Below are 19,176 nucleotides of genomic sequence, written 5' to 3'. Positions count from 1 at the left end.
ATAGTTTATCACTTTGAAGACACTATTTTGTGTGTGTGTGTGATATATATATATATATATATATTTGGGCTACTAGCTATATCTCTGACATTTTGATGACTTTTTTTCAGCTCTTGTTTGTTTTTTCTTGGCCTCCACTTCCTACCCATTGCCTTTCAGTCTTGAACTTTGCTAAACGTTTTCCCATGGAAAAGAAGGGCTGTAGCTCAGATAGCTTATATATCCCAGTCAATGTTGATGAACAGTTTTAAAGGTGGACTAAGCCACAACGCTAACCCTCAATGGAGATAATTCACTCCTTCAAAGGTATGATGTTACACAATAGATAATAACTATGTAATGTTCCCCTATTCCATGTACCTACCCTACCACTCCTAATGGCAGTGTCTCCTGACTCAGTCATACCCTGTTAAATATTTACACCTGGTGTTTAGAGTCAGGCGCTTTATCATAATCCCTTTTGTCTTCGTCTAATTCGTTAGTAGCTCAAGCCCTGGCAGAAATTGGGATTGCCCCCCAAAAAAGTCCTCATTAGTTTGCTTTCACATGGATTTGCTACTTTCTGTGTTCAGAGTTGTATTTGTGTGTGTGTGTGTGTGTGTGTGTGTGTGTTGTGGTGTGTGTGTGTGTGTGTGTGGTGTGTGTGTGTGTGTGGTTGTGTGTGTGTGTGTCAACATATTGTCATATTTTGAAGAGTTGCATGTATACTCTCAAACTAACACAGATGGGAATCAAACTAACACAGATGGGAATCATCTCTACTCAACCCTAACTCTCTCCTCTCTGTCAAGAGGTCTCCATGGAAACTAAGAGTAGGCAAGAGAAGTGTAGAAGAGAGATGTATTACTAAATTATTCACAAGATTCCCCTCCCTCTAAGTCAGAAGATTTGAACTATTTTAGACAGAATTCCAGTATCTATTGGGACCAACTCAAATGAAGCTTTGAAATGGTTGTCCTTTCTATAAAATGTAGTGAATGTAATGTCAGCAATCGATGATGCCACAATGAATTAACCCACTCAAGGTCTGAAGGTGTCTTTTTATTGTGGAATACAGGGAACAGAATTAACATGAATTAATAGTAATGAACAGGACAAAAATCTACAAATCCCCCATCATTTAAACAAACACAACCATCTTTTAAAAAATCCCCTCTTACCATCAATTAGTAAACTCTTTCACCGCTAGGAGAGCCTGGTTGACAGTAGCACACCACCTGATATCCCTGAGCAGGGACACATTGCTTAACAACTCCACTGGGTGTTTCTGTAGAATTAGATCAACCTGTGTGTGTGTGTGTGTGTGTGTGTGTGTGTGTGTGTGTGTGTGTGTGTGTGTGTGTGTGTGTGTGTGTGTGTGTGTGTGTGTGTGTGTGTGTGTGTGTGTGTGTGTGTGTGTGTGTGTGTACAGTTGTGGTGTTGAACAGACAGTAAACACAAATCAATAAGTTAATAATCTTTTGATCACATGAAATGAATAAAAACTTCTAAAACTGAAATAAAATTCTTAATTATATTACAATAAAATACATAACATCAGGAAGACCTTGTCTGCTGGATATCCTGATACATGAGACAATGTACACCTTTAGCACCGTCTAAAAAGACCTACTGTTGGGCGTGAATAAATGTTGTGCTTGGATATGTTGGCATCCTTGATGGAATAATTTGTAGTTTTGTCTCATTTGACTCAAAATATGGGTTTGACTGGAAATAGTTCTTGAATTTATCACTGTCATGATAAGCGCAGGGCAACTTTATGTGCAATCAGCATTAAACCCAGACCGTACTATACTGTATGTGACGCAAATATTCAGGCCAACTTGTTTATCGTGCACCAACAGCATGTACAATGTTTGGCCCCCAAAGCCCTCATGATATCATCAAATGGAGTAGAATTATGAGTTCTGTTCCGTAGTCACATCCTAACTCAAATTAAGTGATTTGGAATACACACAGGTCTCGGAGGGAGAATTTTCAGTAAATAAATTAAAATGGGCCCAGAGATACGAGGCATCACGTAACCCCTCAGCTTTTGTCTTAGAAATGTTTTTTGTTGTCTAATGAGGACTATCCCAGTCCTTGCACTGTGACCTCAGTAAGGCTGCCTCTGAGTAGCCGAGGGTTGTCATCCTTGCTGTGTTGACTTGTGTAGCTAACCTCTACCATCCTGATGTGACTGTCCTTCGCTCCAGCTCAGGTCGTCATATCCACCCTAGAAACCCTCAGGCCTCTGGTCACTAGGTTTATACGCTTCCCTTACTACCGTTCCAATGAGACTACTGATCTCAAACAGATTGGGTTGGCCTCGGTATTCATCCCTGAGGCACACCAATCCCCTGGCCTCTATTTGCTCCCTTTCTGGGGTTTCCCGCCTCTTTTTAGGTCCTTCACTCCTATTAAGGGGACCTCACTTGGGGCAATTTCCTGGTTTCCTMTGTCTTTGAGGGTTCAAGGCCCCTGCGTGGTCCTCAGACCCTGRCTCTCCATGATGTTCCACAGCTTGCGCAGGTTGGACTGGGTGATGACGTCATCAGGCTTGAGCTGCAGCGCCCGCAGGTAGTTGGTCTCCGCCTCAGGCAGCCGCCCATTCAGGTGGAGGATGGCACCCAGATTCATCAAGGCCGCCGGATACTNTTCCACAGCTTGCGCAGGTTGGACTGGGTGATGACGTCATCAGGCTTGAGCTGCAGCGCCCGCAGGTAGTTGGTCTCCGCCTCAGGCAGCCGCCCATTCAGGTGGAGGATGGCACCCAGATTCATCAAGGCCGCCGGATACTGGGAGCGAGGGAGACCGAGGCAATGAGGGAGAGAGAAAAGGGAGAGGGACTTGATTAACATTTGCATGTTACACTGTGGATTAGGTGACGCTCTGACAAAATGAAGTCTTTAGAAAGATATTGCTGTTGCTCAAAAGAATGTGGTTAATGGCTGGTGGGGTCAAACTCTTGTTGATGTTTGTGGTTTCCAGAGGTTTCTCAAATGCCAAGTGTTTATGTCATGCCGGGTTAACATTTATAATGATGTTAGCAAAGTCCCTAAGGAGTGGGAGGCTCTCTTCTACGATGGAGTATAGGCTGTTTGTCTGGATAGTAAGGTTGTCACGGTACCAGTATCACAAAATTCAACGGTATCGTGACAAGGAAACAAAACATGAAGCCAGGGGTACAACTTTCACTGGGGACGGGGATACGTCTCCCCCACATTCTGAAATTGCCTTTTTGTCCCCCCCCCGTTTTATAATTGGAATGTGATACAAAATAAGGCAACGATGTACTTTAGGACCATGCGGATGCTTCCAAGCGGTCGGTGTAGGCTTTTTGGAGTGTTTATCCGAATACATTTTTTTGATATAATAATTATGTCCCCCCCACTTCTAAAACTAAAGTTGCGCCCCTCTTTTTCTTCCGGGGGGACTGTGGGAGGGGTCTCGAATGGTTGAGGGACAGCTATTGGGAAACTGTGGGGGGATCTTGGAGGGTTCGGCCTTCACAAGATTGTGATCATGAAAAAGGAAACTATGACATATATTTTATGTCACTATCATGCACACGCACCCTCACAGACAAGGATGGCTCTGTTGCGGAAAGACTGATACATGTTTGATAGTGTCTTGATGCTGTATTGTTTGTCCTTCATGTTCTAATACTTTAATGTTACCCCTTCCTTGTGTTTTTTGCAATAAATAATAATAATATTTTTTTTTACAAAGTTGCGCCCCTGCATGAAGCAGACTTAATTTCTTGAGGAAAACAGTCGTAACGTTGGAAACAAGCAACCTTATGTTGTCACCCAGAATCKTGTTTCTTTTCTAAGCTATAGCACACAATGTTACATACAGTCATTTTTTTTAAAGGACCAAATAGTTTAATTTGCTTTATGTTTTCCTTCGTGAAAACCCTACTGGATAGGTCTAGATGCAGTATAGCGATCAGGTAGTCTCAGACAGTACACACCCTTGAATTCAACTCCTGGCAAACTCTTTCAAATTCACCCTCCCATAAGACCTCTAATGCAGATTCTCATATGCAAGACGTTTTACAGGAGACCTGCCATGTCTATGTTATGGATTAAGAGCGAGGCTTTGTTAACTTGACTTGAAGCTGAGTTAATTAAATGGCCATTAAATTATCCCGTTTGACCTCGCAGTAGCTGGTCCGATTTCAGAAAGAGTTTTTACCTTGACGGAGATGTGGTGCAATGASCTTTGAAACTGAATTAATAAAAAGTTTGGAGTACAGATTGTTTTGATGTCTGTGTTGGGCTGGGATACAGTATGAAGGAAGGGTTATATGACAGAGAGGATGTTACTGGACACAGAGATGTCTTGCATAGTACAGTATGAAGYAAGGGTTATATGACAGAGATGTTAATGGATGCAGAGATGTCTTGCATGGTACAGTATGAAATCTCATAACACAGATAGATTATATGATATTCGGCTCAATTTTTCTCAGTTCCAACTTTGGTCTCTCTCCGCAGAGTTAAAGAGGGTTATGCCAATATGCCTTGAAGCTCATCGTTCCATAAAAGTCTGTCTCTCCAGCCGTCAACTAAGCTAAGCTAATGGGAACAGAGCAGGTTACTCATTTTGTCTTGAGCTACAGTTCTCACCAGGAACTTATACGCTGTGTGTGTGTGTGTGTGTGTGTGTGTGTGTGTGTGTGTGTGTGTGTGTGTGTGGTGTGTGTGTGTGTGTGTGTGTGTGTGTGTGTGTGTGTGTGTGTGTGTGTGTGTGTGTGTGTGTGTGTGTGTGTGTGTGTGTGTGTGTGTGAGGTGTGTGTATGCACACATACCTCTGTGTGAGTGTTTGTGTTTTAGTGAAAGTGAGCACATGTACAGTATCTGTGTTTTTAAGATCCAAGATCCCAGTCTCACCTCTGGCTCTCCAGCACCCTCCAGACGGACATTTCCGCATGCTGTGAACCCGACTGTGGGGTCAGGTTGAAGGAGTTGAGATGCAACTAAAGTTTTTTTTCCAGATAGGAGTTTTACACGCCTCTTTACCTTTTACTGTGATTTTCTATTTGTACAAAGTTTGACTCTCTTGAGCATAACTTTAACAACTCCAGAGACCAATAAGGCATCTGTACTGAAGCACTAACTAGTCTTTGCCCTATTCCTTACCAGACAGGGCCTCATAAAGAACCCCGGCACAACATCAAGGCCACTTGGAACCAGAACTGTCCACTGAAACCAGTAGAAACCAAACTCTGCTTTGGCTGTTAACTTCCTACTGCAGGTCAGGAGACACCATGGCTCTCTATAGGCTGAGCAGACAGAGGCTGGTGGAGATAGATTAACGTCCTCTAGCATTGTAAACAGCACCCAGAGTGAGACACAGGAGACGCCCCAGACAGTCTACATCATTACAGGGTCCTCTGTTTACATGTGTACACTCACTGGAGCCAGAAACCCATGCCAGCGATCGCTCTCTCTTAAAGCTGAGACGGTGAATAATGTGGTGGGGCTGGTCGGGTCTAAACACAGCCAAACAAAACCTTTACCCAAGGATGACAGTAGCTGTTGACCTTGGTTATTTCGGCAAGTCTCAGTGATATCATTCTTTACATTTGCATTTGAGTAATTTAGCAAACGCTCTTATCCAGAGTGATAACAGTAGTGAGTGCATACATTTTTCGTACTGGTCCCCTGTGGGAATTGAACCCACAACCCTGGCATGCAAACAACATCCTCAACCAACTGGGCCACACAGGACATATCATTGCCTCAAAATGGATATCCACAGTATAATTTTCAATCTAAATTCCATTCAATTTGGAATTTGATTTGCACTATGGAGAAAGTTAACTGAATTGAAATGAAAGTGGCCTGAACTCAACAGTGTTGCATCGCATAGTAATTCAGTAAACTCAATATCAACGGCCTAACAAGACATTGTAACCACTCTGTATACGGTCAACAATGATCTTTCATTGTGGCACCCTCAGAGTCTAACTGACCTCTGTTTCACCCAGCAAAAGCTGCCCACCATTTCCCCAACATACAGTATGTCTTTCTCAGCAGGTGGTGGTTGAGCTGCATATTATGACACTGTTATGGACATGAGCTCCACGATCCAACTCTGATACGTTTTTCATAGGGCCACTCACTACTCGCTCTACACGGAGGAAATGTAGTAAACTGATGATTGGAACAGTGGAACAGAGACTTATAACAGATTCAAATCTAAAGCTGATAATATATATGGGCATTGTCACATTAATCACACTCTATTTGAATCTACAATGTATGTACTGCGTTTAGGAAAAGTAACTTTGCAGTTGTGAATAGTTTAAGGAACAGAGAAAACATAACACAAAATGCAGTCAAACCTAACGGTCCATTAGGAATTAGGACGTGTGGTAATTCTGTCCGTCATCCTCTGCTGCACTCTAGGCACACTCCTTTGACAAATTGTCTCTCCCAGCACGTCTGGCCACAGATGTTGAATTTTTCATGACCCGAAACCCTTTTGGATTAAGTTATTTGAGGATTGACATTCGCTAAGCAGACAGGCACAGCGAAATGTCAAAGACAAGAGGGGCTTTACTTCCGAATAATGACTGAGTGTAAGCCCTTGACTTGTTGGAGAGTGTAGATTAGAGGACCTTGGCCTTTCTGTGAATTACACTGAATAATAAATACAACTGTCTGACTGGGAACTGTTGTGAAGGACACCGAGACACGGACATACCGACTAACTTCTGTTCCAGACAAACTGATTGTGAAGGACACACAAGACATACTGACATATCAGACAAGATGGTTTTATAGGAAACAATTGAAAGAGTGTGTACCAAGGACAGCTGTTGCACTTACCATTTCTACAAAGCCTTACTGTCTGAGGATATCAACTTAAAACTACCTCCAAAATGGCTGGTAAACGAATAACACAGCCTATCCAGTCCCTCCATTGACTTCCAATTGCTTACCCCCCCGTAACTATTCCCCAGGTCGCTGCTGTAAATGAGAATGTGTTCTCAGTCAACTTAACTGGTAAAATAAGGGTTAAATAAAACAATGACAAAAGATGAGACTCCAAACAGCCTCCAAGCTAACTCTCCAGACTCCAAACAGCCTCCAAGCTAACTCTCCAGACTCCAAACAGCCTCCAAGCTAACTCTCCAGACTCCAAACAGCCTCCAGCTAACTCTCCAGACTCCAAACAGCCTCCAGCTAACTCTCCAGACTCCAACGCCTCCAGCTAACTCTCCAGACTCCAAACAACCTCGGCTAACTCTCCAGACTCCACAGCCTCCAGCTAACTCTCCAGACTCCAAACAGCCTCCAGCTAACTCTCCAGACTCCAAACAACCTCCAGCTAACTCTCCAGACTCCAAACAGCCTCCAGCTACTCTCCAGACTCCAAACAGCCTCCAGCTAACTCTCCAGACTCCAAACAGCCTCCAGCTAACTCTCCAGACTCCAAACAGCCTCCAGCTAACTCTCCAGACTCCAAACAGCCTCCAGCTAACTCTCCAGACTCCAAACAGCCTCCAGCTAACTCTCCAGACTCCAAACAGCCTCCAGCTAACTCTCCAGACTCCAAACAGCTCCAGCATAAACTCTCCAGACTCCAAACAGCCTCCAGCTAACTCTCCAGACTCCAACAACCTCCAGCTAACTCTCCAGACTCCAAACAGCCTCCAGCTAAACTCTCCAGCTCCAAAAGCCTCCAGCTAACTCTCCAGACTCCAAACAGCCTCCAGCTAACTCTCCAGACTCCAAACAGCCTCCAGCTAACTCTCCAGACTCAACAGCCTCCAGCTAACTCTCCAGACTCCAAACAGCCTCCAGCTAACTCTCCAAACTCCAAACAACCTCCAGCTAACTCTCCAAGACTCCAAACAGCCTCCAGCTAACTCTCCAGACTCCAGCCTCCAGCTAACTCTCCAGACTCCAAACAGCCTCCAAGCTAACTCTCCAGACTCCAAACAACCTCCAAGCTAACTCTCGTGACTCAAAATGGCGCATAAGTCAGTGAGCGTGGCAAATGACCAGGGGAGACCTCATCTACTCTTGTCTAAAACACACGTCCTTATGACTCTATATTACCCTCTCTCTCATAGCACTCCACCACGCGTCCATTCCCTTTGAAGGGACTGATTGATGCGCTGCAGAGAGAGAGAGAGAGAGATCTACCTTCATCTCTAACCATAGAATCACAGAGACCCAGATCCTGCTCTCCAGTTCTAACAAACAATGGGAGGCATTGATGGAGCAGTCATGGCGGACTAGGGCTGATTGTGTGTAATGGTGGAGTGTGTGTAATGGTGGAGTGTGTGTGCATGTCCATCAGTTTGAGTAAGAAAGGCTCACTGGGCCAAGGTACTCACGTCTGGTCTGAGGTTTGCCGCGTGCTCATAATGCCGCTCTGCTGCCTGGTTTAGACTGGCCTGTCTGGAGAGGGAGATAGTACAGAGATGAGGGAGGGAGAGAGGCATGGCAAGAGGAGGAAGGGCAATAGAGGTCGTCATTACACATGGCGTACACAGAGTCTGACGGTATTATCGTGACATGACGGCAGAAGGAGTTATGTATTGGATAGAGAAGCATTCTTTCATTATAATTGAATATTGCCCATAAAGTATTGAGATCCTGAGGGCACTTTGATGCTGAAAAATACTCCCTCAAATGACTCTGAAACACTATGCTGCATATATTTCTGATACTAACTGCACTTAATATGTTAACGCTTATTAGATAAAGGCAGACGTCTTTCCAGACATATTCATAAGGTGTATGACTCAGGGAAATATGTCTCTATTGACTTTGCATAAAGGAAAGTCTGCCTTGGGAATACTAGCTAGTAGTGCTTCATCATTCCATTCATATCACGTTCATGCCTGACTCTTCAGATCCATTCTCCATCCATTCAACAACGTCTTACATTTACTCCTTGCTCTTGTTTTTGTCAACTTTTCGAAGGCGCTGGTGTTTCCCACTGCATTTGAGAGAATCTACACAATCTACAATGTTGGGAGAATCTGGCTTTGAAAACTTGAAAACTTGGCTTTGAAAAATTCTTCAAAGAGAAGGAAACACTGACACTACGCAACAGGGGAGGACTTTGACTTTGATTTTGACGGGTCCAAACCTGGTGCTACCCTACTGGTCTCTGTCAAAGAGCCACAGGGTGTACAAGGATATGGCAAACCACTGCTACGGTCTGGATGAAGACAAATGATCACTGAGTTTCAGAACAAWGTACGTTTTCCCAGTCTAATGCTTGARGTTGACAATAATTTGGTGGCATCCAAAGTGTCAAATAGTTATTTATTTGCCGTACAGAACAGAGAGTAAGAGGTGCATTTTGACCAGCATTAATACACCCAAAGACAGGTCTGCATCAGAATGTCTCAGCACAGCCATAAGAGTGTCGTATTACAGGATTAGTTGAGTGAATATGTCATGGTGATTTATCCTCGATGCAGTAGGCTTATGTCTAAGAGGGCCAGAATATGATGATTTGTCTCTCCGTTTTTACTCTCRGCATCTAAGCAGCGCTACCCTTGCCGAGCAGTCYACTTCTAACTCTCAAATCCTCCGCAGCACTACACTTTGAATAAAGGATGCTGTAGCTTCAATTACTTTTCCAGATATGTAGAGCAAAAAGGAATTKAGAGACGTCGTTTCCAATACTTCCTCGAGTTGCAGTGAGTTGAGAGGATTTGCAGTCCCCTATTTCAAACGTATAAAARGTATGTGCTGTCTGTGCTCACACTTGCCAAGCCGAATGGGAAATTCTCCCGAGGTATGCCTGGGTTTCTTTACAAGCCCTGGATTGAAACGTCACTAACATGAATCAAAACTACTACCGCTGTTTCCATGTGTTGTATATTAACTATAAAACCAGTTGAACCATACACACAAACGACTTAAAATGGACCGTGTCCATGCAAACTGCCATCATCTTATTAAACATCAGATCTGAAGTGTCTTTGAGTGTGTTAGCGGGCACAATGCAGTATTGATTAAGTCGTAAATGATGAAATGCCTTGGCAACCAACTCTCTATCACRGAGGAAATAACCTTCAGAGACACCTTCTGCTATTTTCATGAATAAGACATCTGAATACATCCAACAMAAATTCTACATGAGCTGAAGACCRACAGTACTGTAAGGAAATGCAGTAGAGTATTTTCTGTTATTTTACTGTAGTGAGGTTGGGCTTCCTCTCAGAGCCTGATACCTCTCTAGGTTTCTTATTTATAGAGAGTTGTTCCTGCCTACTGTGCTTCTAATTCTGCTTGCTCTTTGGAGTCTAGGCCGGGTTACTGCCAAGCACCTTGTGACAACTGCGGATGTAAAAACGGCTTTATAAACACATTTGATTGATACTCGTTAAAGTATGATTGGGCAGCATTTGCGAAAATACCAGGCACTCTTTAAACACTGTAATAAGGTTTTTATACGCTGTCACACCCACCTGAGCATGTGAGCGGCGCTGAAGACCACATCAAACTCTGAGCTGTCCAGATCTGCAGCTCTCTCTGCCATCTCTGCTGCCTCCGCCAGACGAGACTGCTCCAGCAGAAACTGGCCTGTCCATCAGAGAGAGAGAAACAGAGACCGAGTAAGAAAGAGAAGGAAAGAGATAAAGGGGAGAGGGAGAGAGGGGGGAGACAAAAAAAGGGAAAGAGAGAGAGAGAGTGAGACACCGAGGGGATGGAAAGAAAGAAAGAAAGAAAGAAAGAGGAAAAATAGTAAGCAAAAAGATGGGTTCAGGGGACAGAGCAGCAAGAAGGACAGAGCAGCAAGAAGGACAGAGCAGCAAGAAGGACAGAGCAGCAAGAAGGACAGAGCAGCAAGAAGGACAGAAAGAAAGTCAGAAAGGAGAGAGTGAGGAAAAGAGGAGAGAGAGACAGTGAGGGTTTTTGTCATGCACAATGATGATAAGTGGAAGTCCAGCTGAGTCGAAGGAGTTTCATGTATGTCCCCTGGGAGCAGGACCAACTGGCTCTACCTCCACAGGAGTCTGCTGAGGAGGAATACATTACTACTATGTCTGGGACGCAGATGGTATATTATGTTGGACTGTGTAATGTGCAGAGGTTTCCCTATACAAGTCAGTGTGTGTGTTTGTGTGGGTGCGTGTTCCAACATGTGTGCGTTTGTGTCTGCTTACGTGAGGTATCCTCTTTCACAGGTTTTTAGAATTTGTAAAAATAGTCTTCCTATGTCTCGGATGTCATACTTCATTGCGTGTCAGTCAGCAATAACCATCASTTGAATGCAGAGGGTTGCTACGGGTCACATGTAGCGTGACACATGCATGCTCCCTGCATCAGAGCATGTGTTAGTCTGAACAATGGCAGGAAAGAAGGCTTGACCTCTCATGTCAGCTCTCGCCCTCCCTGTCCCACAGTTCAGAGAGTCTGTAAGCACATTCATACAGTCTCACCAACAACATACTGGAGTCCTTCCAGTCACAGTGGAGGAGGAATGGCTGTTGCGGCCCGATTACGATAAGGTGTTGGGGGCCAGTAAAAATAAACCTCTGAAAAGAGGCTAGGAGATCGCAGAGAGAGGGCAAATGACTCTGTCCAAAGAAAGCAATGCGGCCCGCCAGYACCCAAACACAACCCCCGAGACTCGAGACCGAGATACACAGAGAGAGAGAGACACAGGGAGGGAGAGAGGGAGAGACGATATGAATGGCAGCATTTACAGAAGCGCGGGCGGACTAACCGGCTTATAGCGTTTCTCCTCAATCAGTGAAAGGCAAGCATCCTTATCGGTGGTGGTGAAGTCCGATCCGGTTTCCTCGAAGTATGTGGAGATTAGGTCTACTGTATGTATGACCTCATACATCCTGATACCAAATGCAAACCAAACTAAAGGCAGGCATATCTCTTTGGCTAACTAGAGCGGCTTTAAACGTGGCTACAGGACATGTTTTTACACTTAACAAGCAGTTTATACGTGCTATGTGGGAGTACTGTAGAGTACTGTGGATAAGGTGTCTTTATCAAACTGCCTGAGGTAAGTTCTTATGATGGGGTCAAGCTACAATACACTGTTACTGTAGGAAGTCACTACATGGAGCAGTTTAATGGTGTGTGTGTGTGTGTGTGTGTGTGTGTGTGTGTGTGTGTGTGTGTGTGTGGTTGTGTTGTGTGTGTGTGTGTGTGTGTGTGTGTGGTGTGGTGGTGGTGTGCGTGCGTGGTGTGTGTGTGCGTGCGTGCGGCTTAATTTGTAAATCGGTAGGTGCCGGAACAAAATGTGAGCACCAGAGGGGGTGACCTGGGGAGCTCTGAGGTAACGGAACGCATGAAAAAAAATCACCTTTATAATAAATCATTGCATGCATATCATCACATTGCATAGTGGCATACAGAAGTTGCACAAATGGGTAATATTTTAATAGTCTAGGGTCCGGAATTTCCTTTTTTAAACGGCATTTCATGCAATTCTATGTCATTTACATGACTGGAGACTTTGGCTGAATATTTTTTAATGCGCACAAATGAGCAAATGACAGGCTACTTTGACACTGACAAACTGAGAATCTGAGATAAATAAAAACGACTGTGTTGATCCATCAATAGCCTAGGCCTAGGTGTGTGGAGACACATATTGTAGGCTATAATATGAGGAGGACACTAGTCCTAAAAATGCTTTCCAGTGTCACTGACTGACCCAATGATGCGCAGCTCTCTTGCCGGTGATTGCCGATGCGTTCGTACCAAAAGCCTATATATCTCTTGCTTTACTTTGTAAAACAATATTTGGAAATTAATCAAATATTTTGTTAGCCTAGAGCAGACAGATTAGAGTCCTCTCTTTTCAGCAGGAGCCATTTTCTTTCCAACCTGTGTTTTCCTGCGATTGTATTTGAAATATAGTGAAAGGCCTGTCTTGTCTGCATGCTGTTCACTGACAGGTTTGCTGTGTTCCGGACTGTAGGCTATGCCTTGTTATTGGGCTACACACAATCCACAGCTAGGCACATTTTTAAAGACGCTATTGATCCTCTGTGACTAAAATATTGTCATTTTCATGGTGTAGTAGGCTATTCTGAATGGTTTCAATTATTCTTGAACAGACAGCAGTAATTCTATAACGTGGCAAATGTATTTCAATTTATCGGGGTGCTGCAGCTCCTCCAGAACTCTTCGCCTGGCTATGATTCTATAAGGAAATGAAATATGAAGTGCAACGCTGGAGAGATGAGAGTTGCAGCTCTGTCTATCAGAGCAGAGAGAGGGAGAGAGATCATAGAAAGTGAATCTCATTCTAGTTCTGTGAGAGATACAGGCACACATCTCACACAGCCACGAGTTGGTCTCAAGCATAGGATACAATGATGCACAATCCATACTGTAAATTCAGGCCGGCGCAACCCGAATCAACTATTAGAATATCAGGCAGTAGAATTGACGAAGAGGCAACTTAAATTAGTACATTATAAAAAAGTAAATGTTTCATGCCATGAGAGGTACCGGATAGGCAAATAGGTTCCAGAACAAATCAGTCCAAAACGGAGAGGTGCCGGATCCTGTCCCGGCAGGATCTGGCTCAAATGAAGCAATGTGCGCAGTACTTCATATGAGTTCTGGTACATACCATAATGCATGTAGCAGTTTCCTTTGGAAGGGTCCAGCTGAATGGCTCTTCGGTAGTAACCCTCTGCCTCAGTCTTCTGCCCCTAGGAGACAAAACAGGAACGTTTGATTAGCTACTGTAGATCAGTTACAAGTCATCAGTCATTAATTGCGATTTAGCTGATGCTCGAGCTCTCGCAGTGGTTCCTGTTTCTGGTACGGGCGTAATTGTGCGGCTGCAATTAGATTTACTCAAAACCCAAAACAGACGTGAGTTGCCATATGGTAGAAGATTGAACATGCAGGAGAAACCAGAAACCACCCACTCTCCTCGTAAATGAGATTTAKCAAATATTTCACAGTCGAAATGTGGACKGGGAAATCAGCAGTAAATTTGAACAACCGTTCCATATGCCCCTGATGTGCCAGGTTGTTTCAAACAATCACCATATCCTGTAGGGCAACAACAATCATCTGAGTTTACTCTGCATCTGCTACGGATTATTTTCCTACGCTTTCATGCATGAGTTGACACGTGGTAGCAGGGCCTCAACTGTAAACCAGGAAACTGTACTCTATAGAGAACGCTCCAAACCCCCTTTTCCCCCAGCAGCAGAGTGTGTGTGTGTCACACTATCACTTTTTCTCWGTCAGAGAGTGTGTATCGCACTATAGCCTCGCAACAAACTGAAAGCGATACCGCTGCCCCTGTGTGTACGGTCCCCCCCTCCCCATTGTTCACGCTTCAGCACTGATTGCTTCCATATTGGCTATGGATTTGCCATTCTACATAGAATAAGTGGACTGGGCATATTAGGTTTGGTTCATTAACTATTTCTCATGCCCGTGTTCGCTCTAAATGAAAGAAGAAGACAACTAATTGTCCAGATGACTTTATGTCATGGGTTGGCGCCCCCCCTTGGGTTGTGCCGTGGCGGAGATCTTTGTGGGCTATACTCGGCCTTGTCTCAGGATGGTAAGTTGGTGATTGAGATATCCCTCTAGTGGTTGGGGGCTGTGCTTTGGCAAAGTGGTGGGGTTATGTCCTGCCTGTTGGCCTGTTCGGGGTATCATCGATGGGGCCACAGTGTCTCGCTGACCCCTCCTGTCTCAGCCTTCAGTATTTATGCTGCAGTAGTTATAGTGTCGGAGGCTAGGGTCAGTTGTTATATCTGGAGTACTTCTCCTGTCTTATCCGGGTGTCCTGTGTGAATTGAGTATGCTCTTCTCTAATTCTCTCTTTCTCTCTTCTTTCTTTCTCTCTCTCTCTCGGAGGACCTGAGCCCTAGGACCATGCCTCAGGACTACCTGGCATGATGACTCCTTGCTGGCCCCAGTCCACCTGGCCGTAGCTGCTACTCCAGTTCGACTGTTCTGCCTGCGGCTATGGAACCCTGACCTGTTCACCGGACGTGCTACCTGTCCCAGACCTGTGTTTTCAGCTCTCTAGAGACAGGCAGGAGCGGTAGAGATACTCTCAATGATCGCCATGAAAACCAACTGACATTTACTCCTGAGGTTTTGACTTGTTGCAGCCTCGACAACTACTGTGATTATTATTATTTGACCATGCTGGTCATTTATTGAACATTTGAACATCTTGGCATGTTCTGTTATAATCTCCACCCGCATCAGCCAGAAGAGACTGGCCACCCCTCATACCTGGTTCCTCTCTAGGTTTCTCCTAGGTTTTTGGCCTTTTCTAGGGAGTTTTTCCTAAGCCACCGTGCTTTCTACACCTGCATTTGTTGGTGTGTTGGGGTTTTAGCTGGTTTCTGTACAAGCGACTTTGAATAATCAGCTGATGTAAGAAGGGCTTTATAAATACATTGTATTTGATTTTGATGTCAATATTTTCCCTGGCTCCTCCCAGCCGCAGTGTCAGAAGGAATGGACTTTAAACACAATACTGTGGTCCTTCAATGGATGGGCCAATGTCGCCATTTGAGGCATTCGAGAGGTGGTAACGTTAAATGTACCATGAATTTGCTAGGTTGATGCTCACACTCTGATCTGTTTCCACCTGTCTTTGTGCTTGTTCCACGCCATCTCTTCCCAGTGTATCCCCTTGTGATATTTTATACCTGTGTTCTCCGTTTTCTAGTTGCCAGTTATCTTGTCTTGTCAGGTCTCACCAGCGTGTTTTCCATCTCATTGCTCTCTCTAGTTCTGTTTCCTAGTTCCCTGTTCGGACCATTCTTGCCTGCCCTGACCCCGAGCCGTGCCTGACGTTCTGTACCTGCCTGACTCTGACCCATTTACGAACCTCTGCCTTGTCTGACCCCGAGCCGCCTGCTGTTCAGTACCTATTGACTCTGCCCTGGATTACAGACTCTGCCTGCCTTTGACCTGTCTTTGGCCTGCCCCCTGCTTTGGTCAATAAACATCTGGACTCTACTGTCTGCATCTGGGGTCTTATCCTAAGTTCTTGATGAGATTGTTTTTTATTTCCTCTGACCCGTCTTATCTAGCGTATTCGAGCCTGTCTTGGGAGAGAGTGCGGCCTAGAGGGCTTAGCGCGGTAGCAATTAGCACCAACTCCGAATTGTAGCCAGCCCAGAGGCTTTAGTGGTTAGACGATTAGCGCCGGCTCCGCTCCGAGTGGTAGCCAGCCACAGAGCTCGTAAATAACATCAGCGCCGGCACGGGAGAGAGCCTCCAACAGAGAGCGGTGCCTAGCTCTTGGTAGGACACGTAGGACTCTGGCCTGGCACTGTTGTAATCATCCGCCTGGCGAAACACTCTCCTTGATGTAGTCCAAGGGAGATATCTGAGCAGGAACTAAGTTACCGGGCGGAATAGGGCTCTTCTGTCATTGTCTGGACTGTGTCCTAAAGAAAGGGCCCTTGTAAAAGTAGTGCACTATTATCAGGATTATGGGGCATTTCCGACGCACACTCAGTCTAGGCTCTTGGTTACTGTGAAGAAGAGTTCAAAGCCCACAAATCTGAACAAAGAACAAACCACAAATCTATACAATTTCCACTAATCCCCATTAAAGTACATGACTCTTTACGAATGAAACAGGGAAGTCACGTAGGTAGTACACGTCAGGTTGAGGTGGGACTGAGTCTGACACTTTGACCCTTTCCCCGAGTCGGTTGACTCCTTATGAGCCAGCTGCATTATCAATACGTAGGTCCGCCGTGGCAAGACGGCCCAAAATCTCTCCCTGATGAGGGATTTAATAAGAAGCGGGTCGGGGGTTAATTGATAAGTCCTGTCCGGCGCCATTGTCGGGTCTGGTCTCAGTGTCCTAATCTCCTGTTGTTGAAGGGCCTGTTATGCAGGGCCACTCGTTGGCTCGGCCCCCGAGTAGGACCCTGGGGGACCCAGGCCGATGTCCAGTCTTGCTGTGGTGACTCGGGTTCTGAAACCCAGGGGAACTGTGGGTGGGGTTTTGGGGGAATGGAACTAAATTCAGATTAGGAAAAGGGAAATTAGTGAGTTTGGAGCGAGACCCTTCCTCAGCCCAACCGACCCGCTAGGGGTGCAGCTGTAACCCCTCCGATATCAGTTGAGGAGGATAGAAGAGAGATGGTAGGATGTGTGGTACGCTGAGAGCAAACCTCCTGTGTTCCTGTACCTTTCAGCATGTGAAGGAGAAGAACAGAAGGTCAAAACCCTCACAAGGCTCAGCAGACTGGTTCAGTGTCAACAGTTCCTCTCCATAAAGTCCTCCCTAACTAACCCAAGTCAGCTGTGAACACATGTTTGTCACGCACGTTTTTTCCTCCCCAAAACACTGTGGAGTGAATGAGAGAGGTGGATGGAAGGTTGGGGGCAGAGTGCACCTCAGACAAACAGCCAAACCTGTTAGGAGAAGTCTTGGAAGGAAATACTGGACCAGCAGGCCTAGCTGGAGCACTTCATCACACACCCACACCCACACCACACACACCCACACCACACACACACACACACACACACACACCCACACACACCCACACACACACCCACACACACACCCCACACACACACCCACACAACCAACCACCCACACCACAACACCCACCACACACACACACCACACACACACACACACACACACACAACACACACACACACACACACCCACAACACACACACCACACACCCACAACACACACCCACACACACACACCACACCACACACACACACACACACACACCACACACACAACACAACCTCCATTTAAAAGAAGAACATATCCCTCATCGATGTGGCTGTGGACCTTAGACCCATCGCCACACAACCTCAGCGGAAGCCTGGTATACCGTTTCGACAGTACTGTCACACACAACATCTTGCAGCTGGCCGCACTTGACTTATCTCACTTATACCTGGCATCCTGCCGCAGTCAGTTATCGCCATACATCTAACTGAACCTGTCAGACTGAGACGGAGGGGGCGTTTTTTGTTACAATGTCTTTTTTTCCAAGCTGTACCCAATGACAATAATCATTCCCTCAATCCTGTCTCCTTGGTTAGTTTTTTCTTTTATTATCTTATTGAACAAGTTTATTAGTGGGCAGGAGTTTTCTCTCTGCTATTTTATCCTCAAATATCTCGCAAAAAATGCAATTAGCCCCCCACCCTAACAGTAAAAAACCCTCTGCATTGCATACCATTACTCCTACGTGTGCTTTTTCCTTTAGGCCCACCAAAGACAAAAGCAGTCATTTCCCATCAAGGGGTTTTCAACAACTCCAAAATGGCTTTTAATCTGGATGCATCGCTGTGCCTCAAACAGTCTGCTGCAGCTCAGTCGTTGATCTATCAATCCCAGCCTCTTTTTACATGATCCACAAACCTCTTCTGGCCCAGACAGCGGAATCAAAGGGTGAAACTGCCGGGCCCAAACTCACCACTATATACAAATTCCAAAAAAGCAACCTCGAAGAGAAACCAAAAAAAGAAAAATCAAAAAAAGAGTGAAAATACAATAAAAATAGTATACCGGACCCGTAACCACTGTGATTATTACCAAGATGAAATAAGTACCTTATTTTGCAATATAATGACTCATTGCATCACGCCCCTCATGTTGTTTGGAGCTGCCAACCTATTTGAAATCTTCATCCACTATCAATGTGTGGACAATGAGTATGGCATGCAGGAGTATGAATATTATAAAGTTTAAGGACACCATGTTTTTCCGAGGACAAGGAACATCTTCCATTGAAGTACCTCAGAGCTCCCAGCACCCTCGTGCACATGTTCCGGCACCCTACGATACAAAATTAAGCCGATTTGAATGGACTTAGAATTTAGAGGCAGGTTGTAGCTACATTGATGTAATGATGTTAGAGTTCATTTCCATCAAGCTGGAGGAGACGGTTTTGCATCTTATCTGTTACCACTAACTTCCCTTACCGATTTGACAAATTAGCACCATGATGGGTCTTAAAATACGCTCTGCAAAGTTATCTGCTAGACCTCTGCACATGCGACACGCACATGCACACACCACACACACACACCACCGATCAACAACACAACCTCCAATTACATCGAACCACACACCTCACATCACACACTCTTACCACCACACACACACACACACACACACACAAACACACACACACTAATTTTAAATCATTGGCACTGCACACAGGTTGGGTAGGGACGTTAATCTCAGCGTAG

General features: G+C 45.1%; 1 protein-coding gene across 1 annotated transcript; it reads right to left on the bottom strand.

Annotated features, from left to right (window-relative positions):
- Nucleotides 1–2,618: 2,618 nt before the first annotated feature.
- LOC112077369 (protein O-mannosyl-transferase TMTC2) lies at nucleotides 2,619–13,675 on the bottom strand. Its single transcript, XM_024143885.2, has 4 exons — nucleotides 13,573–13,675; nucleotides 10,433–10,547; nucleotides 8,339–8,402; nucleotides 2,619–2,777 (listed from the first exon to the last, which is right to left on the bottom strand). The coding sequence occupies exons 1-4, from the start codon at nucleotides 13,580–13,582 to the stop codon at nucleotides 2,619–2,621; spliced, it is 348 nt and encodes a 115-aa protein (XP_023999653.2). The 5' UTR covers nucleotides 13,583–13,675.
- Between the last annotated feature and the right edge of the window lie 5,501 nt (nucleotides 13,676–19,176).

The sequence above is a fragment of the Salvelinus sp. IW2-2015 genome, unplaced genomic scaffold, assembly GCF_002910315.2.
Source record: "Salvelinus sp. IW2-2015 unplaced genomic scaffold, ASM291031v2 Un_scaffold4491, whole genome shotgun sequence".
In the NCBI taxonomy this organism is placed as follows: Eukaryota; Metazoa; Chordata; class Actinopteri; order Salmoniformes; family Salmonidae; genus Salvelinus; species Salvelinus sp. IW2-2015.
Note: the sequence above shows the minus strand (reverse complement) of the source record. Positions and strands in the feature narration are given on the sequence as shown.